Source organism: Bison bison, unplaced genomic scaffold, assembly GCF_000754665.1.
Source record: "Bison bison bison isolate TAMUID 2011002044 unplaced genomic scaffold, Bison_UMD1.0 scf7180017864362, whole genome shotgun sequence".
Taxonomy (NCBI): domain Eukaryota; kingdom Metazoa; phylum Chordata; class Mammalia; order Artiodactyla; family Bovidae; genus Bison; species Bison bison.
The window spans coordinates 4559292-4584555 of record NW_011494934.1 but is presented as its reverse complement, the minus strand read 5'-3'; the positions used below and the strand labels follow the sequence as shown (position 1 = coordinate 4584555).

At 35.6% G+C, this 25264-nt stretch overlaps 1 protein-coding gene across 1 annotated transcript in view; it reads left to right on the top strand.

Annotated features, from left to right (window-relative positions):
• Positions 1-21556, top strand: part of SENP6 (SUMO1/sentrin specific peptidase 6) — a 122388-nt gene extending 100832 nt beyond the window's left edge. The window contains exons 21-26 of the mRNA XM_010855270.1: positions 6712-7142; positions 11981-12084; positions 12321-12409; positions 13603-13671; positions 13774-13924; positions 17076-21556. Coding sequence (XP_010853572.1) covers positions 6712-7142; positions 11981-12084; positions 12321-12409; positions 13603-13671; positions 13774-13924; positions 17076-17285 — 1054 coding nt within the window. The 3' untranslated portion in view covers positions 17286-21556. The remainder of the gene's footprint in view (positions 1-6711; positions 7143-11980; positions 12085-12320; positions 12410-13602; positions 13672-13773; positions 13925-17075) is intronic.
• The last annotated feature ends 3708 nt before the right edge of the window (positions 21557-25264 follow it).

Genomic DNA, 25264 nt, shown 5'->3' with positions numbered 1-25264 from the left:
GAGCATCAGTCCTTCCAATGAATATTCAGGACTGATCTCTTTTAGGATGGACTGGTTGGATCTCCTTGCAGGCCAAGGGACTCTCAAGAGTCTTCTCCAACACCACAGTTCAAAAGCATCAATTCTTTGGTGCTCAGCCTTCTTTGTAGTCCAACTCTCACATCCTTACATGACTACTGGAAAAACCATAGCCTTGACTAGATGGACCTTTGTTGGCAAAGTAATGTCTCTGCTTTTGAATATGCTGTCTAGGTTGGTCATAACTTTTCTTCCAAAGAACAAGCGTCTTTTTATTTCATGGCTGCAGTCACCATCTGCAGTGATTTTGGAGCCCCCAAAAATAAAGTCTGACACTGTTTTAATTGTTTCCCCATCTATTTGCCATGAAGTGATGGGACCAGATGCCATGATCTTAGTTTTCTGAATGTTGAGCTTTAACATTTTCACTCTCCTCTTTCACTTTCATCAAGAGGCTTTTTAGTTCCTCTTTACTTTCTTCCATAAGGGAGGTGTCATCTGCATATCTGAGGTTATTGATATTTCTCCTGGCAATCTTGATTCTAGCTTGAGCTTCCTCCAGCCCAGTGTTTCTCATGATGTACTCTGCATATAAGTTAAAATAAGCAGGCTGACAATATACAGTCTTGACGTACTCATTTCCCTATTTGGAACCAGTCTGTTATGTCCAGTTCTAACTGTTGCTTTCTGATCTGCATACAGATTTCTCAAGAGGCAGGTCAGGTGGTCTGGTAATTTTCCACAGTTTGTTGTGATCCACACATTTAAAGGCTTTGTATAGTCAACAAAGCAGAAGTAGATGTTTTTCTGGAACTCTCTTGCTTTTTTGATGATCCATCGGATGTTGGCAATTTGATCTCTGGTTCCTCTGCCTTTTCTAAATCTAGCTTGAACATCTGAAGTTCACAGTTCACATACCATTGAAGCTTAGCTTGGAGAATTTTCAGCATTTCTTTACTAGCGTGTGAGATAAGTGCAATTGTGCTGTAGTTTGAGCATTCTTTGGCATTGCCTTTCTTTGGGATTGGAATAAAAACTGCCCTTTTCCAGTCCTGTGGCCACTGCTGAGTTTTCCAAATGTGCTGGCATATTGAGTGCAGCACTTTCACAGCATCATCTTCTAAGACTTGTAATAGCTCAACTGGAATTCCATCATCTCCACTAGCTTTGTTCATTATGATGATTCCCAAAGCACACTTGACTTTGCCTTCCAGAATGTCTGGCTCTAGGTGAGTGATCACACCATCGTGATTATCTGGGTTGTGAATATCTTTTTTGTACAGTTCTTCTGTGTATTCTTGCCACCTTTTCTTAATATCTTCTGCTTCTGTTAGGTCCATACCATTTCTGTCCTTTATTGAGCCCATCTTTCCATAAAATGTTGCCTTGGTATCTCTGATTTTCTTGAAGAAATCTCTAGTCTTTTCCATTCTATTGTTTTGCTCTTTTTTTTGCATTGATCACTGAGGAAGGCTTTCTTATCTCTCCTTGCTATTCTTTGGAACTCTGCATTCAAATGGGTATATCTTTCCTTTTCTCCATTGCCTTTCACTTCTCTTTTTTTCACAGCTATCTGTAAGGCCTCCTCAGACAACCATTTTGCCTTTTTGCATTTTTCCTTGGGGATGGTCTTGATCCCTGTCACCTGTACGATGTCATGAACTGCCATCCATAGGTCTTCACGCACTGCCTATCAGATCTAATCCCTTGAATCTGTTTGTCTCTTCCAGTGTATAATTGTAAGAGATTTGATTTAGGTCATACCTGAATGGTCTAGTGGTCTTCCCCACTTTCTTCAATTTAAGTCTGAATTTGGCAGTAAGGAGTTCATGATCTGAGTCACAGTCAGCTCCCGGTGTTGTTTCTGCTAACTGTATAGAGCTTCTCCATCGTTGGCTGCAAAGAATATAATCAGTCTGATTTCGGTATTGACCATCTGGTGATGTCCATGTGTAGAGTCTTCTGTTGTGTTGTTGGAAGAGTGTGTTTGCTATGACCAGATCATTCTCTTGGCAAAACTCTTATTAGACTTTGCTGCTTCATTCTGTACTCCAAGGCCAAATTTGCCTGTTACTCCAGGTATTTCTTGACTTCTTACTTTTGCATTCCAGTCCCCCATAATGAAAAGGACATCTTTTTTGGGTATTAGTTCTATAAGGTCTTATAGGTCTTCATAGAACCATTCAACTTCAACTTCTTCAGCATTACTGTTCGGGGCATAGACTTGGATTACTGTGATATTGAATGGTTTGCCTTGGTAATGAACAGAGATCATTCTGTCGTTTTTGAGATTGTATCCAAGTACTGCATTTCAGACTCTTTTGTTGACTATGATGGCTACTCCATTTCTTCTCAGGATTCTTGCCCACAGTAGTGGATATCATGGTCATCTGAGTTAAATTCACCCAATCCAGTCCATCTGATTTGTTTGTTGATTCCTAAAGTGTCAGTGTTCATCTTGCCATCTCTTATTTGACCACTTCCAATTTGCCTTGATTCATGGACCTTGATTCATTGCAGGTTCTTATGCAGTATTACTCATTACAGCTTCGGTGTTTACTTCATCACCAATCACATCCACTACTGGATGTTGTTTTTGTTTTGGCTGTGTCTCTCTATTCTTTCTGGAGTTATTTCTCCATTTATCTCCGGTAGCATATTGGGCACCTACAGACTTGGGGAGTTCATCTTTCAGTGTCCTATCTTTTTGCCTTTTCATACTGTTCCTGGGGTTCTCAAGGCAAGAATACTGAAGTGGTTTGCCATTCCCTTCTCCAGTGGACCATGTTTTGTCAAAACTCTCCACCATGACCCATCTGTCCTGGGTGGCCCTACTTGGCATGGTTCATAGTTTCATTGAGTTAGACAAAGCTGTGGTCCATGTGAGGCTTCCCTGGTGGCTCATATTGTAAAGCATCCATGTGATTAGATTGGTTAGTTTTCTGTGATTGTGGTTTTCAGTCTGTCTTCCCTCTTTTGGAGAAGGTTACAGAAGCTTCCTGATTGGAGAGACTGACTAAGGGGAAACAGGGTCTTGTTCTGATGGGCAGGGCCATGCTCAGTAAATCTGTAGTCCAGTTTTCTGTTGCTGGGTGGGGCTGTGTTCCCTCCCTGCTGTTTACCTGGAGCCAAACTCTGGTGGAGGTAACAATGATAATGGCGACCTCCTTCAAAAGGTCCCATGCCCACACTGCTACACTCAGTGCCCCCTGCCCTTGTGACAGGCCACTGCTTACCCATACCTCCGCAGGAGACACTCACACACAGTTCTGTCTCAGTCTCTGTGGGGTCTCTGGGTCCTGTTGTACACAAGGTATATTTGAGCCCTTTGAGCATCTCTGGTGGGTATGGAGTTTGATTCTAAAGGCGATTTCACCTACCATCTTGCTGGGGCTTCTCCTTTGCCCTTGGACATGGGGTATCTCCTCACAACCGCTCCAGCGGCATGCATTCACTCATTTAGCAAAAAGATATTTGGTATTTTGAAGGGTTGCATTGTGACCTTATATTTGTCTCTGCTAAGACAAATTATGAAATGACCTTGCTTTGTCTCATTTTTATCATGGTTGCAGAGTAACTTTGTTTGAGGTTGGTGTTCTGTAAGATTTTAATGTCTAATACGCCTGTCTGTGCCAAGCTAGCTTCTGAATGTGCTCTCTTTCTCACTATAAAAAACATTTACTATGTAGTATAGTCAGATTCTTTTTATTTAAAATCATGCTTTTCCCCATCATCGGGATGGGGAACACATGTATACCTGTGATGGATTCATTTTGATATTTGGCAAAACTAGTACAATTATGTAAAGTTTAAAAATAAAATAAAATTAGAAAAAAAATTAAAAAAAAAAAAATCATGCTTTAATTATAACACCTATTATTATCTCTAATTAGCCCAGCCAAAGATAGTAGACTAGGTTAAAACATTGGTTATGACTGTAAAGCCCAGCCTCTTCAAAATGATTTGAGTTAAACATAGTATAGTATCAATAAAATTTAAAACTAAGTTTAAAATTAATCTTTATAATTTCTTCATTTTCCTCAAAATTAGATTTCTTGACATTAATTTGTCATATCAAGTAGCAAATGAGCTGCCCACTTGGTAAAAGGGAGGGGTATACATGGGAAGCCATTTGTCAGAAATTAATTATAAAAATTTAAAATAAAAATATAATTTGAGGCATATATAATATAGTAATAGAGGCACATCCTTAGTTGTGGTGACTGATGTGGGTGGATGCTATGTTTAGTGCTTCGTGTCATCTTGGTTGTCTTGGTGAAAGGTAGCGAGTGAATTAGTTGTGTTCTGCAGAACTGTGCTGTTCGTAGATGGAAGAATAACTTCCAGATCATGAGGGAACTTCCAGATCATGAGGAAGAATAACTTCCAGATCATCTTTTTTATAAAGAGGTAAAACTAACTAGATAGGCTGCCCTGTATTCGTCATCTATTTTAATTTTCCTGGTGGTGGTAATTTCTTTAAGCTAAAAGTTGATAAGCTATTTGTTAAAAATTGTTGTAGTAATGGACAAGGAACAGAAATTTGATGTTTGGACCTAATCCAAACATCAAATTAAACTAAGTGAAATTGCCTGTTTTAGCCATGCCTCCCACTAATGGCTTAAGGTCAAGGTATCTGCCATTAAAAGGGATCATAAAAGCAAAACTCTGGCTCTTAGAGGTTGAAAGTAAGGTGAGATGTATCCGATTCAGCTTTCTCTTTACAGCTAGGTGAAGGAAGATTTTTTCCCCAAGTTATTACAACAGAAAAACTATGGCTCATCCATATTATCATAGCTGAAAAATGTTTATAACTGTGATAGACTTCGGTTTCAGCTGTAGGTTGAGAATCACTGTGTTATACCATGTTTAATCAATTTTTAAAGCACGTTTTTTCACTTTATAACCTTTCTGAAGTTGAGATGTGACTTAGTGTCAGCTGTGTCTTTGGGCTGAGGAAGTGAGGAAGATGGTGTGCACTCTTCTCCCAGCCTGGCCTGACCTAAGTCCATAGGGTCCTGAGGATTAATAGTTGAGGAGGGAAGCATTTCTCCATCTGGATTTTCAGTACTGAGGATGAAGGCAGCCTCTGTGAACTTTTCTATTTATTGTGTCTAATGAAGAGACATACAGTGCTTCTTAGTATTACCTTGGGGAAATTTAATATTTTGCATAAATAGAATATGCAATAACTTTTGTCTGGGTCAACATTCATTTTTCATACAGCAGATATCTACTGAACTCCATACTCTATGACAAATATTGTGCTTAGCTAATAAATTATCTGACATCTTTAGCCTGTTCATTGGAGTGGGTTGCCATTCCCTTCTCCAGGGAATCTTCCCAACCCAGGGATCAAACTTGGGTCTCCTGCATTACAGGCAGATTGTTTACTGTCTAAGCCACCAGGGAAGACCCTTTCACATAACACTGTGCCTAGCAAATAGTATACCCTTAATAAAATTAGTTAGATTAATGAATATTAGCCACTTTTAGCTGTATAGCTTCTTATTCATAGCTTATATCCTACTTCAGGAACTATGATGATACCTGAATTCAGCTCTAGCTGGAATTCTATTGATACTTCTGTAGTGATAATTAGACTAGATACACTATTTCAATTTAGTGTATTTTATTTCAGTAGAGTATGAGACAAGAATATTATTTTCAGTATTAATAAATCTATATTATTAATGCCTAATAAGTGTTATTAGTATCTGTTAATACCTAATATTAATACTTAATAATACCTAGTTAATATTAACCAAGCTTCCCTGATAGATTCGTTGGTAAAGAATCTGCCTGCAGTGGCAGGTGACTCCGGTTCAATTCCTGGGTCAGGAAGATCCCCTGGAGAAGGGATAGGCTACCCACTCCAGTATTCTGGCTTGGATAATTCCATGGACTGTATAGTCCATGCGGTCGCAAAGAATCAGACACAACTGAGCAACTTTCACTCACTCACTCACCTTATTAATAAGAAAAACACAGATGAAAAGTCTTTAAAAAACTATTATGTACAACATTTAGAAAATGTTCAAACTTATAAAGTCTAATTAGTTAGACTTCTGAAGATATTTTAATGTTGCTGGTTTTTTACCCTTGGCATAAGTAAAACAAAGGAAAGGTAAATGGGAATGATGAATTGCAGTGATGTAATTTACATTTTGTTAAATGCCTGGAAAACGAATTTTTCATTCCAAAAGCAAGAAAATGTTCAAAGGATTGTTTGCAAAAGTGAATGCAGGCTAGGTAATTCTGACAAAAATTATGTTATTTTTAAATAGACATTATACTCTGTTAATGAATCAGTGAGTCTTCAAACAAGTAGATTAACCATCTGAGTCACTGGGAGGCCCTCAGCACATTAAATGCCATCCTGACACCAGGGATGAGTCTGAACCTTGTGGCTGCTCTGTGGATCTAGTGACAGTGACAACAAGGAACAGATAAAGAAACTTTTGGGTGGGATTTTCCAGAAATGCATATGTTAATGTTATTTTATATTAGACAGTAAATTTGTGATTTGAATAAAAATGTTTTTATTTTCACACTAAAAAAAAGAATTGAAAAAATTGGGCATTCTTAATAAATTTGTTTATAGAAGCTTTAGAAAAAATATTTTAATATTTATTGCCAAATATAATAAACTTTTCTAGTAATATATTCAGTAGTCTCATTTGTTTTTTACAGTGCACACTGGTTTTTGGCCGTTGTTTGTTTCCCTGGTTTGGAAAAACCAAAGTATGAACCTAATCCTCATTACCATGAAAATACAGTCACGCAAAAAAGCTCACCTGTAGAGGACAGTTGTATTTCTTCTCCTTCAGCCAGTGAAATTGACAGATGTTCACAAAACTCTGCTGCCAAGCCTGTAATTAAGAAGATGCTAAACAGAAAGCATTGCATAGCTGTAATTGATTCAAATAATGAACAGGAAGAAAGTGACCCTCGTTACCGGAGAAACATAAGCAGTGTGAAATGTAGTCTGAAAAAAATAAATCATACTGCAAGTGAAAATGAAGAATCGAATAAAGGAGAACCCACATGCCAGAAATTTGTTGATAGGACTGAAAGTGAGAATGGCCTACAGAATGAATATTTAAGTTCTATGCACCATACAGGTATGTTACTAAATATTTCAAAAAAAGAATTCAGAATAAGTTGGATTTTTTAGAAGTAGGATTAAAATTTCAGGGTGCACTTTTTCTTAAAGTCAGGTTTATTGTATAAACATTAATTGTATAAACATTAATGTTTATTGTATAAATATATTTAATGTTTATTTACAGTAACAGTTGCTCATAAACATAGCTCAGTGACCTTTGATAAATGTATATAGTCATGTAATCATTATAGCAATTGAGATTTAGAACCTTGCCATTACTCAAAACAATTCTCTTGTGCCCCCTTTATAGTGAGTCTCCTCCCCTCATCCTTACAAAGAGTACAGTTTTAAAATTATAGTACAAGGTCTGCATTTTTCATTTGTAGGAACTTGGACTTGTTTTTATTTCATAGGAAATTTACTTATTCAGTATAAACAGTAGTTGTACAATCTTAGATCTAAAAGGCAAATTAGTTTGATCTTCTCAATTTACAGATGGGCAAATTGAGATCAAGAGGCAAAAAATTAAAGCTTTTTCCTCCAAATAGTTGACATTCAAATTAAAGGTTAGTTCCTGTTCCTCACTCTCTTTCATGGTTTTCAGTGGAAAGAAGGGCACTGGTCCAACCTTTGCTTTTTTATTTGCCTTCAATTCTAATAAATTGTTTCTTTCCTTGAATCAGGTCCATATTACTAGCACTTATTCTAGAAATCTAAGGTTTCTCTTCAGATACTTAAATTTTTTATCAAGTCAAGTCAACTGCAGAATTTCCACTTCAACCTCAAAGTAAAATAGTCCATTTCATGAACTATAGTATACTATATATATAAGATAGCAAACTTAATAAACTATGAATAGATTTAATACATTCCCTTTGGAGGAAAAAACTCAGTATAAGACATAGAAGAAATTATGTGACCTCAGAAAGAACCTATCAAAAGTTGTGAATGCTGAGCACATTTTGGGTACTTCTACAAGTGTATGTTATTTTAGTAAATCAGAAAGCTGTTGCTGCGTTCTTACAAAAATATTTTTTGTTTGACATGCTCAGCTGCATAAAGCTGATATTAGGCCTATGGATATTGGTCTTTGTGCCTTTTAGCGGGTATAAGATAAGAGGCAAAAGGGGGGAATTTAGCAGATAAAGCAAAAAAGTGCATCAAAACCAAGCAGATAAATGCAGTTGACCCTTGAACAGCATGGGATTTAGGGGTGCTGACCCTCTGACAGTCAAAATCCACCTCTGACTTTATCATCAGCCATTTGTGTCATACCACTGTTCCACATCCACAGACTCACATCCCTGGATTCAGCCAGCCTCGGATTGTACAGTACTGTACTAACCTCTTTCTTGGGCGAAAAAAAAATCCATGTGTAAGTGGACAGTGCAGTTCAAACCTGTGCTGTTCAAGGGTCAACAGTACTTATTTTTATTGCTGACTTTCTAATATATTTCATCAGGGAGGAAATGGAATGAAGAAAGGCAAAATAGGTAGTCCCCAAGTCACTGTAATTTTTTCAGTTTTAGCATTTTAATACTTGAAGAAAAAAGTAATAAAAGGCATTGAATAGCTACATTAACTACCATTTTGCTACACTGAAAGCATTGCTTAGATGGGCACTCTGAAGATTAAGCCTTCAAGGCAGTGTGCACTGTTTTTCACTGCCTTTGAACAAAGTCCTGCCAATTAGTACATGAGAAGATGCTGGATATCATTAGTCATGAGGGAAAAATAAATCAAAACCACAAGCCTATAGAGTGGATTAATGTCTGCTTAAGCCTTTTTATAGAGCGTTGCTAGAATTGGAAAGTCAGATGCCAATAGGTGTTGGTGAGGATGTGGGGAAATTGAAAACTTCATATATTATTAATGTAGGAAGGTAAAATGCTACAGCTTGCTTTGGAAGACAGTTTGACAGTTTCTTAAGAAGTTAGACATAAAGTTATAATATGATCCAGCAGTTCCACTCTTAGATAAATACCCGAGAGAAATAAAAACATATGTCCACACAAAGACTTGGGCATGAACAATTACAGCAGCATTATTCACAACAGCCAAAAGGTAGAAACAACCCAGATGTTCATCAACTGATAGATGGATAATGAAAACATGATGTATCTATTTAATGGAATATTATTAGGCCATAAAAAGAAATGAAGTAGTGATACATGTTACAACATGGATGAAACTGAGAACATGTCAAGTTGAAGTAGTCACAGAAGACCACATATTAATGTGAGTCTATTTGTATTAAATCTCTCAAACAGAAAGCCTATAAGAGTAGATTAATGGTTGCTTAAGGCTGCTTGGGGATTGGAGAGGAATATGGGGAAAATGGAGTGATAGCTAAAGGGTTTAGAGGTTTGTTTTTGCTTGTTTGTTTTGAGATTTGAAACATTTTGAAAATGTTTTAAAATTGATTCTGGTGATGGTTGCACACAGTATGTGTAAATATACCAAAACCCACTTAATTGTACACTTTAAGGGGGTGAATTGTATGGCATGTGAATTATATCTCTAGAGAACATTTTTAAAGTTCCTTTTAGATGAATAATTTCATATAGTTTAATATGAATTCAAGTTAAAAAATGAATTAAAATGCATGACTTAGAGCAATGAGACAAAGCCTTAGGGCTTCCTTCTTGTACACAAACCCCAGAAATTCCTAGTGGCCCTTTTCTACAAGTTAGTGTTCTAGTTGAGAAGTAACTGGTTAAATATGAGTATATGTCCCAGTGATTCCTTTAGTTTGCCCTTTCAGTATCTGTTTATTCTTCTTTGAAAAATTATAGTTTGTGCTTTGTTGTGTTCTTTTTTTTTAGTGTTTTTCTATCCTTTTTTAATGTTTTCTTAATCCAGTGATGATACTGTCCCACAGTTCTCTAGAATGGGTTTGTATTTTTTTTAAGGAATGAAGTCTCATTTTTCATCAGATGTTTTCAAGGCCTCACTCACCCAAAAGAACATTGAATAGCCTCAGAGAGGATGGTTTAAGCAGTCTATGCTATATAAAATTATGACATCAAAATTTAAGAAGAGGAGAGCTTGTAAAAATTTTTTGTGATAATGATTTGTACCTTATTGATCTATTTCTGTTTGGTCTGATAGTTGACAGGATTTAAATGAAGCATTTTAGGTAGTTTAAACATAATTTAACCACTGAACACATATAGTCACAAGTGACTTCAATGTAGGTTGACATGCTACAGCAAATAAATAGAATTGTATATTAACACAGGGATTAAGTTTTTAATATCAGTTGTAGGAAAGTAATAATGTGTGTTGTTATTACTTTGATTTGCTGCTGTTTCAGTTGGGCACCATTTGAAATAGTTATCTTGCGATGTATGGTATCAATACATGAAAAATATGTTTAAATTCTAGAATCACACTTGGTTCGGGATCTTCAGATGATCTCACTATGTGAAAACCTCAAGAACTGGGACTGGTTGTGAGAATAGCTGATTGAGTTACTGCCACTCAATTTATACTAGAGCATTTGTTTACTGAACGAAATAACTGAAGAAATTGACTATACTGTATACTTTTCTCTCTTTTTTACAATGCACATGTGTTTTCTTTTGTATAAAGTTCATGTTTATATGATACAATTTCTGGGTAAAGGGTATAGTTACGAATATTTTGCTACTAAAACAACTTGATTGTAATTACTAATTCTGAATTACCTAAGGATTTAGACAAATTTTACTTAAATATAGGTATTTTAGCTTCAAAACATTAAAATACAAATTTTTAAAAAGATAAATTGTAAAGGTTATTTTTTGCATAATAAAAGGATTAATCATAGGGCTTTATTATTTTAAATAGTATTTTTTTGATCACTACATTTAAACTTAATATATGTTAAATATATATCTTTTCAGGAGCACTTTTATCCTGCTATCTTCCCATCTTGTCTTGCTTAATAATATTAGTATTCTTAATGATCTTTTAATAACTTGTACTAAATAAGTTAAATCCTGTTTAAAATACCTTGAAGTCATGCTTTTAAAAAACTTGGAAATGGTATTCTCTATAGTAAACAATATTTGTATTTTTGGCATCAAAGTTCCTGACTTAGTTTTCATTATTTTTTTAAGTCTTCTCTTTTTTTAAGGTTAATCATTGATTTTTAAGAATTTGGATTCTTAAAAGAGACTTTTAAAATAATTCATTTCAGATATTTCTGTGAGTCATTTTCTTTCATACTACCAGCATCTACATTGGCTTGTGTTGTTTTATTTTATTGAAAAATCTTATGAATATAACCAAACATGAAGGAAAAGTGTACCAAGTTGAAGAGCTTATCCATAACTACTAATATCATTATTTTCACTTTTGTGTTTTTTAAAAATTTGTGCAAAAGCAAGCCCATCTTACTATGTTTTAATCATGTTTTTTAATTTGTACAATTTTCTGTATTTTCACAATTTTAATTTCTCACATGTACACAGTATTTCATGTTCTATATTTGCTGGGTATTCCTGTTATTGAACAGTTATTTTCAAACTATTGTAGTTTCTGTTATTAAAGATATCAAGCATACCTGGCACAAAACCTTTATTTACAGACATGTATTTAAATATACATAAATTTTAATAATAAGATGATAGCTAGTTTTTAATATTTAATGAATTTTAGGGTCTGAGTAGTAGAAACAGCTCTGCAAATAGTATGACAGTTCAGGTTTTTAAAAAAGTAACTTATTTTGTATTTGTGATATTAATATGCTAATACAAATTTTATATTTGTAATTACTATATAATTGCTAGCATTAATTTTAAGATCATATACTTTTAAGTTATGTGCATATTCTTTTTAAGAATTATGTAATATTTCTTATTGATACAGATGGTTTAAGCAAAATAAGGCTAAACTACAGTGATGAATCAGCGGAAGGTAGTAAAATGCTTGAAGATGAACTCATCGACTTCTCAGAAGATCAGGATAACCAGGTGAAACTTAATGCTTAGTAAGGAGTTCCAATATTTTATATCATTAGAAGTTTTTCTTTGGATTCCTATGCAGTTCCTTCGGGATTGAGTGACATACAGCATTTTCTAAAGTCTAATCACCTAATTAGAGATATGTTTTTTACATATTTGCCACAAGGATTTTTACCCTCAGTAGTGCTGTTTTGTTAGTAGTTAGATTTTATAGTTTCAGTACTAACAGAGGCTGTCTTTTATAGGATGATAGCAGTGATGATGGACTCCTTGCTGATGACAGCTGCAGTTCAGAAATAGGACAGTGGCATTTAAAGCCTACTCTCTGTAAACAGTAAGCGCTCACTGTACATCTTGTAAACCACCTGGTGACTTTTATTCACATACTCTCAGAATAAAGTATTAACCATAATGTTTTAACTGAAACAAGTACTTAAGCAAAAATCGCAAAGGCTTTCAGAATCAGTGAGGAAAACCTGGGTCATGCCTACTAATGTCAGGATTGAGTTGGGGAGAATGGAAATCATTTCAGTTCTCCATTTGCCCACTTTCCGTCTCTGTGCAAGTGCATAGAAAGCCACTATTCCTTTTGGATATGTAGTGATTTGAAGCAGGAAAGGGCAAAGAATTTTCATTCAGATTCACGTTGGTAGCATGGGGACTGGAGTTTACACGTTCCATAGCCACTGTGTGAAGGCTGTAGAGTGACTCAGGGCAATCCTAAGAGGCATGTTCCAGGGAACCTCACACTGAGAGTGAGTCTGTTTTGGTTCTCAGAAGTACATATTCTGAGATCTCTCCAGGGTCTCCAGACTTCAGGGATGAAGTACCTATTTCACTTAATCTCTTCTTGACTTTTTGTAGGAAATCTTGTCTGAAATTCTAGTAACAGCATTTGAAAAGCAAACATCAGTATAAAGGAAAACATAGAGACCTACAGCAGTTAAAAGATTTTCTCCAAATCCCATAAAATGTTAGCCAGGAAGAACCTAGGTCTTAAATCATTTCAGGACTTCCTGTACTACATTAAACTTGCTCACATACTTAGGTTTAAGAACAAAATTTTGAAAATTAAGTGTTTTTTTTATAGTAAGTGTTCTAAAGTGGAATCTTGCCCCAAACAGTGGATTCTAAGCTAATTCTTCTATGTGAAGATTACCTGTTTTGGTATTTAAAATATCAGTAGATTTTTAAAATGGGATTATCTTTCTTCTACTTTTGTGTGGTCTCACTTTTGGTACTTTGGAACAGGAAATGTTCAAATTTTCAGAATTGTTTTGATTTTGTACTAAATTTTGAAGTATTTTTAGGAACTAGCTATGGAATTTTGGTGAAATATATTCATAACTTAGGTATGGCTAAATTATTACTCTATAATTCAGTATTTAATATAATCATGGGTAGTTAAGTGTTACTAGGGTGTTTTTGCCTAAAAGGTTTATACCCCCTCCATTTTATTGTTAATGTACATCTTTTTATGCCTTTTAAACATTAATAAAATATTAATATTTGGCCATTTTATTTCAGACCTTGTATCTTACTGATGGACTCACTCAGAGGCCCTTCTCGATCAAATGTTGTCAAAATTCTAAGAGAGTAAGTTCAAAACTCTACCTGTACTTTGTATTCTGGTGGGGATGAGGAAGTATGTATATTTATATGTATGTATGTGTTCTTACTATATACATGTCATTGCAGGTATTTAGAGGTGGAATGGGAAGTTAAAAAAGGAAGCAAAAGAAGTTTTTCCAAAGATGTTATGAAAGGCTCTAATCCAAAAGTACCACAGCAAAACAACTTCAGTGACTGTGGCGTATATGTATTGCAGTATGTAGAGAGCTTTTTTGAGGTGGGTTTCAGTTGGTTGGATCTGACTTAAATACTGAAATGGTGTTTTTGATCTTACGTTAGTGTTAAAGACACAATAATCAAATATTTTGGAGAGATTGAAAACTGCTGTTTCAAAAATTATTCCAGGGAGCAAAAACTCATAAATTGGAGAATATTTAAGACATAAAAAAGGCTGTACTCCATGTAATCCGAATCCACTCACTTCTATCACTGATCAGCTCTTCTCCACTGGCTCTTTTGGCCTTAAAGAAATCTCTGCCATGATTCAGGCTCTATCTTTTTACCTTCTTTTCTTCCCTTCACAGATGTATTTTTGGACACATATTCATTGTCTTCATTTCCACAAATCCTACTTGCTTCTCAAATCTGTGTAATCTGGCTTGACCCTCCCCCTTACACTGGGATTATTCCTGACCTCCCGGCACCATTGACACTGCCGAGCATTCCTTCCTTGTAACACACTCTTCGTTTGACTTTACCGTGCATACCTGTCTTGGATATTCTTTACAGTTTATCTTGACTTCTTCCTCTTCTTCATCCGCCAGCCATTGTGCCATAAGCTCTGTGGATTCCATCACTCAGTGTCACACATGCTGAGTCCTTTAACCCCGGGAGCACCTTCGCAGCTCAGTTCAATAGCATCACTGTTCCACAGTGCTGTACCAACCTCTGAGTAGGCCGCCTTTTTTTTTTATTTATTTATTTTAATTGGAGGCTAATTACAGTATTGTAGTGGTTTTGCCATACATTGACATGAATCCGCCACAGGTATACATGTGTTCCCCATCCTGAAACCCCCTCCCACCTCCCTCCCCATCCCATCCCTCTGGGTCATCCCAGTGCACCAGCCCTGAGCACCCTGTATCACGCATTGAACCTGGACTGGCGATTCGTTTCACATATGATAATTTGCATGTTTCAGTGCCATTCTCTCAAATCATCCCACCCTTGCCTTTTCCCACAGAGTCCAAAAGACTGTTCTATACATCTGTGTCTCTTTTGCTGTCTCACATATAGGGTCATCGTTACCGTCTTTCTAAATTCCATATATATGCATTTAGTATACTGTTAAAATTTTTTTAATGTATTTATTTATTTGTAATTGGAGGATAATTGCTTTACACAAGCTCCCTGTGTTGTACAGCAGCTTCCCACTAGCTACCTGTTTTATACACGGTAGTGTATATACGTCAGTGCCACTTGCTCCGTTCCTCTCACCCTGTCCTTCCCCTGCTATGTCCACAAGTCCATTGTCTACAGCTGCGTTTCTAGTCTTCCCCTGCAGACAGCTTCATCAGATTCCATATACATGCGTTAAATATACGGTATTTGTTTTTCTTCTTCTGCCTTCCTTCACTCTGTATGATAAGCTCTAGGTTCATCCACCTCAATTCAACTGACTAAAATGTATTCCTTTTTATGGCTAATATTCCATTGTGTATATGTACCACAACTTGTTTATCCATTCATCTCTCGATGGACATCTAGGCTGCTTCCATGTCCTGGCTGTTGTAAATAGTGCTTCAGTGAACATTGGGGTACATGTGTCCTTTTGAACTATGGTTTTCTCAGGGTATATGCCCAGTAGTGGGATTGCTGGGTCATGTGGTCATTTTACTCATTTTTTTTAAGAAATCTCCGTACTGCTCTCCGTAGTGCTTGTATCAGTTTACATTCCCACCAACAGTGCACGAGGGTTCCCTTTTTTCTACATCCTCTCCAGCATTTATTGTTTGTAGATTTTTTGATGATGGCCATTCTGACTCGTGTGAGGTGATATCTCATTTTAGTTTTAATTTGCATTTCCCGAATAATGAGTGATGTTGAGCATCTTTTCAAGTGTTTGTTGGCCATCTATATGTCTTCTTTGGAGAAATGTCCATTTAGGTCTTCTGCCCATTTTTTAATTAGGTTGTTTGTTTTTATGATACTGAAATGCATGAGTTGCTTGTATATTGTGGAGGGTAAATCCTTTGTCAGTTTGCAGTTGTTTTCTCTCATTCTGAGGGCTGTCTTTTCATTTTGTTTATAATTTCCTTTGCTGTGCAAATGCTTTTAAGTTTAATTAAGTCCCATTTGTTTGTTTTTATTTCCATTACTCTGGGAGGTGGGTCAAAGATTTATGTTTGATTTGCTTTGATTTATGTCAAAGAGCACGGTGCCTATGTTTTGCTCTTAAGAGTTTTATAGTTTTTGCCCTTACATTTTGTTCTTTAATCCATTTTGAGTTTATTTTTGGGTGTGATGTTAGAAAGTGTTGTAATTTCATTCTTTTACATGTAGCTTGCTGGGCCTGTTGCCGTGTTTTTTCCACAGTTGTCTTCCCAAAACTCAAATTTAATCATGTTACTTTTCTGCTTCAAATTTAATCATGTTACTTTTCTGCTTTAAATCTTATAATGGCTTCCTGTTGCTCTTGAGTTAAAAGACTGGAATCCTTCACATGACCTGCATGCTCTAACTCCTGTCCAAGCTTCTAGCCTTTATACCCTTCTCACTCCAGCATTCTGTGTACCATCTACCTGAATGTCATTTTAGGCTCTCATATTCTCTCTTGCCTCCAGACATTGATACCTATTTCCCTCCCTGGAATATTCTTCCCTGTTGCTTCCATCATTCTTTATTTGACTAATTCCTACTCATTCTTTAGATCTTAGCATAAATATCACATTTTGATACTGTGCTACACCCTTAGGTATGTATTCTCATAGGACTCTCTGCTTCTCCTGTCTTAATACCTGTCACATCCATTGTTTTAATTGTTGAGTTATCTGTCTAGACTGGGGTCAGCAATCCTTTTCATAAGGGCCAGGTCATAAATATTTTAGGTTCTGTGGTCTGTGCTCTCCATTTTGCTGTTGTGTGTGAAAGAAAAAGCATCCGTAGACAGCATGTAGATGAGTTTCTGTGGTGATGTTCCAATTAGGCTTTGTTTACAAAAACAGGCAATAGACAGGATTTGACCCACTGGCTGTAGTTTGCTCACCCTTGATCTGTAAGCAGAAATTTTCTTACATCTCTAGTGCCTAGCAAAATGCCTGGCATGTTACTGATTTTTTTTCATTTCTACTCTGGAATGCTTTTGTCATTGAAACTAAAATATTACTTATTATAATTTTCTGATGTGCATTTAATATTTTTATTTTCAGAATCCAATTCTCAATTTTGAATTACCTATGAATCTGGCAAACTGGTTTCCTCCCCCAAGAATGAGAACAAAAAGAGAAGAAATCCGAAACATAATTCTGAAGCTACAGGAAGATCAGAGCAAAGAGAAAAAGAAGCATAAGGACACTTACTCAACAGAAACGTCTTTAGGTGAAGGAGCAGAACAATATATCAATAGCATCTCAGATTGACCATTTCTGATGCTTCTGCGTATTGCCTTCAGAAACTGAGTGACTTTCAACTTTGGGTATAGACAGTAAAGAACTGAAATACTCACTACTCAGAGTGATTTGGAAATGTTAATGATTGTATAAATGTCATATAATTAATTTCCAATGGAGTATGTATTAAGTAAAAGTCTGTAAATATGTTAATGAGGCCAATTTTTCCAGCATTTATAATTATTTTTTTCACTTGTTAGGAAGCTTTTGTTATGTATTTTCTGTTAATAGTACTTAAAACTGCAACTTCTAAACACAAATAAATAAAAAGAAAATATTTATAGGAGGAAATGATTAATTTGATATTCTTTAGTGAAATTAAATTCTTCAGTGGGTGTGGTATATTTCATGGGAATATTCGAGTATCTATGATGATTTTTTCACTTTTGCATTTGTTTTAAAATAAAACATAAAAATAAGATTAAATTGAAGGCATTTTGAACAAGAAAGACATCTTCATATGCTTGTATAGCAGGAAAAAATAACAGGTTTTTTTAACCCAGATACTTCCTTGTGTTTGGAGAACTTGGCCCCAAAAGTGTAATAAATATTGATAATTTTACTCAATTTTTAAGAAGAAGCAAGTCAAAGAAAAATAACTTGGAATTATACTACTACATAATAACTATGTCATATGTTATTGTGAAGTACCTTTCTGAAGATATCAAAAACTCAGGTTAAAACTATTCTGGTAAGTACAGCTTGAATTTCAAGTATCCCATGTTACCTTCCTATATTAAAGTATCTACAATCTGTGTGATATAGTTAATTGATAAACATTTTTAACCTGTGAACACAGAAATTTAAATAGGAATTTACTATTTTTTGTAATGACTTTTGCTATTTTTTCACTGCTCATTTTGTTCTTGTTATTTTGATATACAAAGTACCAGACTTTTTGCACCTGAGTTTTTTAGTGAAAATTATTTTTACATGTTAAAAGTACTATCTTTAATCAGTTGCATACTGCAGAAAATAATAGTCTATCTTGAATTGCCCTTTAAAAACACTAAAATGTGGTGGTGTTGACACGTTTACAGTTCATGTAGGAATCTTGCATATATCTGCTGAAACTATTATTTTCAAATGAAATGTTACACATTCTTTCAAATTAACTTTGAGACTTGAAATTATATATTTGAAAAGTCATTTTTTTGTTAAATAATTTAAAAAGCACATATAACAAACATAGTTGAGAATAAAAGAAAGACCATTTTTAATCAGTAGTTACTTTATTTTTAATCTAGCCGTTTCTGGCATTGCAACCCACATTTTAGGCTACTTTATTGAATTTAACAAAGACCATGGATATGTTTGGGGTGGATTTGGGGTGTTGTTAACAACAACCAAAAAAAAAAAAAAGAAAAAATCGGCTTTATACACACTCATTAAAGGAAAAATTAAAATGTTAAGTTTCAGGAACATCACCATTAGTGGTATTGATTATGGACTTGTTACTTGGAACTATCTTAACATTTTTATTTGTGATTATATTATTACTTTTTAAGGAATACCCTAGAGCTCTTAGCTCAGATATGAAAAGACAAGTTTATTATTTACTGAATATGGACCAAGAAAGAAAAAAAAAAAAACCTGATGGCAGTACGCAAAACTGCCATATTTTTTTCCACTGTACTGTGTTAGAATTTAAGGTACTGAAAGAACTATTCTAAAATGCTTGTTTGTGTTTCAGTTTCTAATGGTTACATTTTGCACTCTTAATTTTTAAAAAGATAAAAAAATAACCTGTCCCTTGGGCCAGTTCAGTCCATCATGTTTTGACGTGAGAATACAGATATGTCTGTCAACTTTCTAGAGGCAGAGTATCCAGCTGTTTGATCATATTTCTCCCACCCTGTATAAAATTCTATATTTAAAAGTTATGCTAATGACTTTGCTTTGGAGATAAAAATCTTTGGAGACTGCCAGGTTGAGCTCCAAAATTAGAGTTGAGAATCTTTGGTGTGTATGCACATTTACTTGCTAATTGTGTACTCTGGTACTTCTACATGTAGTTTATAGTGGGTATCAACCTTTTAAAATGTATTATTAGTACTCAGAAGTTGTGAAACAGAATTTTAAAGCTTAGAGGTTTGTTACTAGATGCTGAAACTGCATGACAGTATCTGGTGTCTTAACTAATTAGATAGATTTGTTGTATTTGTTTTCTTGTTGGATAGAATAACACTTAATCATTTTTAGAAGGGTTTTAGATTACTTGCCATAAAATTTGTATGTGTCTTAGCTCTTGGTAGTTTACGAGCAAAATTGGCATTCAATTAGTCCTTTTCCTTTGATGTTGCTAAGACAGCTGAAAATAGTATTATTTCAGGTTTATATAAACCTAAATCAGTTAAGCATAGTAACCTGTGCTTAAATTATTAGTTAATTAAATGTAGGAGATTTTATTTGAAAGGATGAAATTATATCTTGTTTAAGTCACCAAAATGAATTTCATATTTTTTCTCTTTAAAAAACTATGATCTCTGAGAACTGTAAGATAAAAAAAAGAATGTTTTAATTTCCCAGAAGTTAAAAATTATAATTAAAGTCTCAGAAAATTGACTGAAGAGGAATAATAAAGAATATATTTTAATATATATGATCAAGAGTTGGTGGCATAAAGCTTACTGGGATGTAGTAATAGAAAGGGTAATTTAGTTAGACAAAAGCCATCAGAGATGAGGCTGTGTGGTACTGTGTGTCTAGAAGAGGTGCAGACAGCAAAGTGGCTCTGACAACAAAGCGGAAGGAGAACTGGGGAAGGAGACCACAGACTGTCTAGCCAGGGGACCATCAATGGAGAGCTGACCACTGAATGCACAGAGGTAGACCAGAGGAGGAAACGTAACCTACTAAACAATGTTCTAAAATACTCCAGTCAGGCTTTCTGGTATGTTTGTCATTTCACTACTCCCAAGAAGAAGTAAAACAGTTACGAAAACTGTTCTTCAAAACTTAAATTTAACCACAGAGGAAGTATTGGTTGATCAAGTGGAAGAAATGTATACCTTGGGGGAAATAGGGCTCCCATCTTAATTCTGAAAAGCCAGATGAAGAAATAATGGTAGAATGCCCTGAACTATTAAGGAAATCAGAGTCCAGTGTACTTAGAGGGAAGTACCACAGACTCATAGTCTGAAACAGAAAAAAGTTAAAAGCTTAGAGGTCTTCACTGTTTTTATCACAAGTCATGCCATACTTACTGTAGATTATAGCGAGGAACATATTATCCAAAAAAGGGTTTTCTAGGAACATGCATCAGAATTATCTGGGGAGCTTTTCAGAATTCTCATATCTAGGGTCTTTACCCCAGTGGTGCCATGTTCTTTCAGACAGTTCCTCAAGTAATTCTAGTAGGCACCTCCACTGATGTAAAAAGGATTGATATATGTCCCTGATATCTTTCAAGTTGCTGGTCCCAAAGGTAAAGGCTTGTCTGCATTTTCTTCTCTAAAATGCTTTAAGATACCATTTTACACCTACCTCCCAAATTCTCATTAAGAACTTGATAGGTAAAGTTAATAAATTCCTGTTACTAAATTTTGCAGAATTATAAAGAAATTAAGGTACTCAAAGGTTAGAGCCCAGCAGATACCTTGTTTTTCAAAAGGCACAAACTAAATTCTGCAAACTAACATCAACTCTTGATAAGATTCTAAAGTGGATTTATTAAATGGATGATTTGTGAACTCTTAATGGTCCACCAGGAGTTAACGGGGCACTATAACCAGGGTTGTTTAGTATTTTAACTAGGATTCTGAACTTGTCAATCTGTAGAATGCAGCCAGACTAACAATTCTCAAAGTGTTTTTGCTGACTCTAGTTTTGAGAGATATAAGTTCTGTGGTTGAATAAGTTTAGAAAAATTTTAAAACAAATATAGGCAGGTTTCTTGGAGCCAATATTCAGAATGATTAAACAAGGGATATACAGAACACAGTATACTAAATTCAGAATTTGACCATATCCTCTTTCTCTTCTCCCACACTGGTTCTCTAAACTTCCTTATAAATACTAGCCATCAGAAGACAGAATTAACTATTTGGGGTGTTTGTGAACTGAACTTTATGAGAAGATGTTTTTGAGACTTATCTGAGGCTGGTTATTTTTTTACATTTTATTTTATTAATACTTGGGTATACAATTTGGAAACTTGAAAATAAATGACTAGTGTCTTGGGGAAATGAAGTTTCATGTGAATCATTCTTTTACAATTAATTAAAAAATTACAGACCTAACTCTCTCTATATAAAGTGGGTTCTTCTAGAGAAAACAGATTTGATGATACCAATTTTTATAAGTCATCAAACTTCCTAAACTCATTCATACACAAGTAGAGATTGTGTAAAAAGATGAACGTGAGCTGAAAGGTTATCTGGAGGCTCTTCCTTCTGTTTACATCTGAATCACTTAACTGCAAGCTTACGCCTCCCCTAATTTCCACTCCATCAGCCTCTAGTTTAGAATTAAATTGAAACCCACAAACTCTATAGCTAGGAACATTTTTTTTCCTTCTGAAGAAATCTGCAAAGAAGTACTCTATTGATTTAATATACTTTCCATATGTTTAATCCCTGAAATAACCGAAAATTAGTTGTTTAAAGCTTGTTATAAAACTTAACTACATTTATCATAATTAACTTTATACATGTTGACAGCAGAGGATTCGATCCAAAACAAATTAGATGAAAGTGTTAGTCACCCAGTCGTGTCTGAGTCTTTGCCATCCCATGGACTGTAGCCTGCCAGGCTCCTCTGTCCATGGAGTTCTCCAAGCAAGAATACTGGAGTGGGTTGCCATTTCTTTCTCCAGGTGGTCTTCCCAACCAGGTATCAAACCTGGGTCTCCTGCTTTGCAGGCAGATTTTTTACTGTCTGAGCCATTAGGGAAGCCCAGAGATGAAACTGATCCTTAAATACAAAAGAAATGCTCTGAGTACCTACTTTTGTACTAGGTATTCAGGGTTTAAAACAGGGAGCCAAACAGATACCATCTTCTCCGCTCATGGAGCTTCCTTATAGTATAATGGAAACACATCTGTTAATCAGCCTCATGAATAAATAATTTTAAATAAGTGCCATGCAGGAAAAGCATACATTGTATGAAGGCTAATCTGGGGAGGTTGGGGACATCGTCCTTGAAGTTGTGACATTTGAACTACTGGTGGACATGAAGTACGGGAGGGCAGAAAAATTGGGCTTGCAGACTGCAAAGTCCGTGAGGCAGGGAGATGTGTAAGCTGTCCTAAATGATGACGGCCTCGTTCAGGTGTGCACGATATGCCAAACGTTGTTCCGAACTTTAAATGTGTGAATTCATTTATTTACAATGACTATGAGCTATGTGCTATTACTACTCCCACTTTACAGAAGTACCAGCAGGCCCAAAGACATAGTTTCTCCAGCAAAGCTAGGCACCATCTTGCCCTAGAAGCTAGGTCAACTTGGCTAGATAAAAGAAGATGAAAATTAACGCAATGTCCTTATTTTTAAAAGATACCTTATTTCTAAGATGGACTTTTTTTTTTTCTCTCATTTTAACCTCTGAATTAAGGCTACATCTTACTGAACAAGGAATGAGTTTGCATTGTGTTGGAATCACCTGCAAAGCTCGATAAAACACATATTACTGGGCCTCATCCTCAATTTCTGATTCAGGATTGTCTTCAGTTGAGCCTGCACATTCTCATTTCTAACAACCCATGGAAGACCACACTTCAAGAACCACTGAGGTGTTTCTTATTTAGCATTTGCAGCCATATATGTGAAAACCTCTTGAAGCAGGTAAGACCAAGAGAGCACCAAGCATCGAAGCACCCTAGATTCAGAAAAATACTATGTGAAATTATTTGATGATATCTACTCAATAATACTTTATGTGTAATTACAGTTAAATGTGAATATCTCCAAGGCATGTGATCACACCACACAGCTTAGCTTTTTTTAAAAATGGTTAAGTCTAGATTTATCTTTCCTTTATAGCCTCATTTAACAACTTTGTATTTTTCATATATTCTCCATACTCATATAATCTCTATAGAATATGTATAAAGATGTATTAAATGTGTTTTTTATAAAAACTGGGATAACAATATAAACTTTTAAAGCATCTTTCTTCTGTCTGTCAGCAATAACTTGTGAAAATCAAGCCACCTAGTATAATCAAGGTCAAAGTGAATTATAGAAAGAAAATGAAAGTGTTGGTCACTCAATTCTGTCCAACTCTTTGCAACCCTGTGAACTGTAGCCCGCCAGGCTCTTCTGTCATGGAGTTCTCCAGGGAAAAATACTGGAGTGGGTTGCTATTTCCTTCTCCAGGGGGTCTTCCAAACCCAGGGATCAAACCTGGGTCTCCTGTATTGAAGGCAGATTCTTTACCATCTGACCCACCAGTGGTGGACTGTAATTTAGCCATTGTCTTAGCTCTAGCAGTCCAGATAGGCTTGGTTATGCTGTAGTAACAATTCCAAAATCTCAGTGGCTTACTCTTTCCAAAAGCTTTCTCCCTTTGGTCAGGCTACATGTCCAAAAGAGGAAGGCAAGGGAGTTCTGTCCCAGTTACTTGGCTACCCAGACTGAGGAAACTCTAGGCTGATACAAGCTTTCACAGCCACAACAGAGTAGGAAGGAAGCCTAATGATGAGCAGCACATGAACCCAAAGCTTCTACCCAGAGGGGTCTTCCACTCACACTGCCCTGGCCCAAACGTGCTAGGCGACGCTCCTAATTTCACCATGAACAAAGAAGTTCACTCTTACCATAATTCTAAAATGGAATATTTTTAGCTGCTTCCATGACCACCACACTACTGATGGGCTTTCCCTTTATTTCCATGAGCATGTAATATATTTCCCTGTTTGTTTGTTTGTTAGTACACTGATAGTTTTTGCTCTTTGGAGTAGATTCCTAGGGATTGCAGGATCAAAGATCCCAGATAGTTTTAAATTTTATAAATATTTTCTACTTATTTCCTAAAAGAATGTAAGAATCTACGTTTCCTCCAGAAGTTTATTAAAACACATTTTTCTCTGCATCCCCAGCAGCAGTAAGTATTCTAGCTGTTTTATTTTGCAAGTCTTGTGAACATAAAGCCGTTTTCAGTATTATTTTGATTTGCGTTTCCCTGAGCTCCAGTTTAAATTTGAGTACTTTTTTTCATGACAGCTGTGCTTTTCATTTGTTTACTTTTCCATTGTATTAGTAGGTTTTTTTCTATTAACATTTAAGCTTTCTGCGTATTACACTGTCATCTGTTTTATAAGTGTATCTTTCATAATTATTATTTGTAAGCCTTGTTTATATATTTTTCATACCAGTTTGTTTGTTGACTGAGCCCTGTGGCATGTGGTATCTTGGTTCCCCAAATGGGGATTGAACATGCACCTCCTGCATTGGAAGCATGGAGTCTCAACCACTGGACTGCCAGGGAGGTACTTCATACCAACATTTTAATGTATTTTCTGAGTTTAAAATCTTAGTTAGGAAGCTCCTTCTTGAATCCTGACAGTACACATGGTCACACATATCTTTCAAGATTTTTAGAAAATTTAAGTAATAAAACTGGGGAACTGATTTCTGTATATGGCAAAAAGATATGGATGTTGTATTATTAAATTTATATTCTTCAAATAGCCATTTGTGCTAGCATTATTTATAAAAACTTTTTAGCATTAAAATGAATGTCTATCTTTGTCATAGAATTACTATAACATTAATATTTATTTCTGAAATTTCAATTTTTTTAAGTGGTCTCATTACTCTATTTATGGGGCTTCCCAGGTGGCTCAGTGGTAAAGAATTCACTTGTCGGTGCAGGAGATGTGGGTTCAATCCCTGGGCTGGGAACATCCCCTGGGGGAGGAGATGGCAACCCACTCCAGTATTCTTGCTTGGATAATCTCATGGACAGAGGAGCCTGGTGGGCTACAGTCCATGGAGTTGCAAAG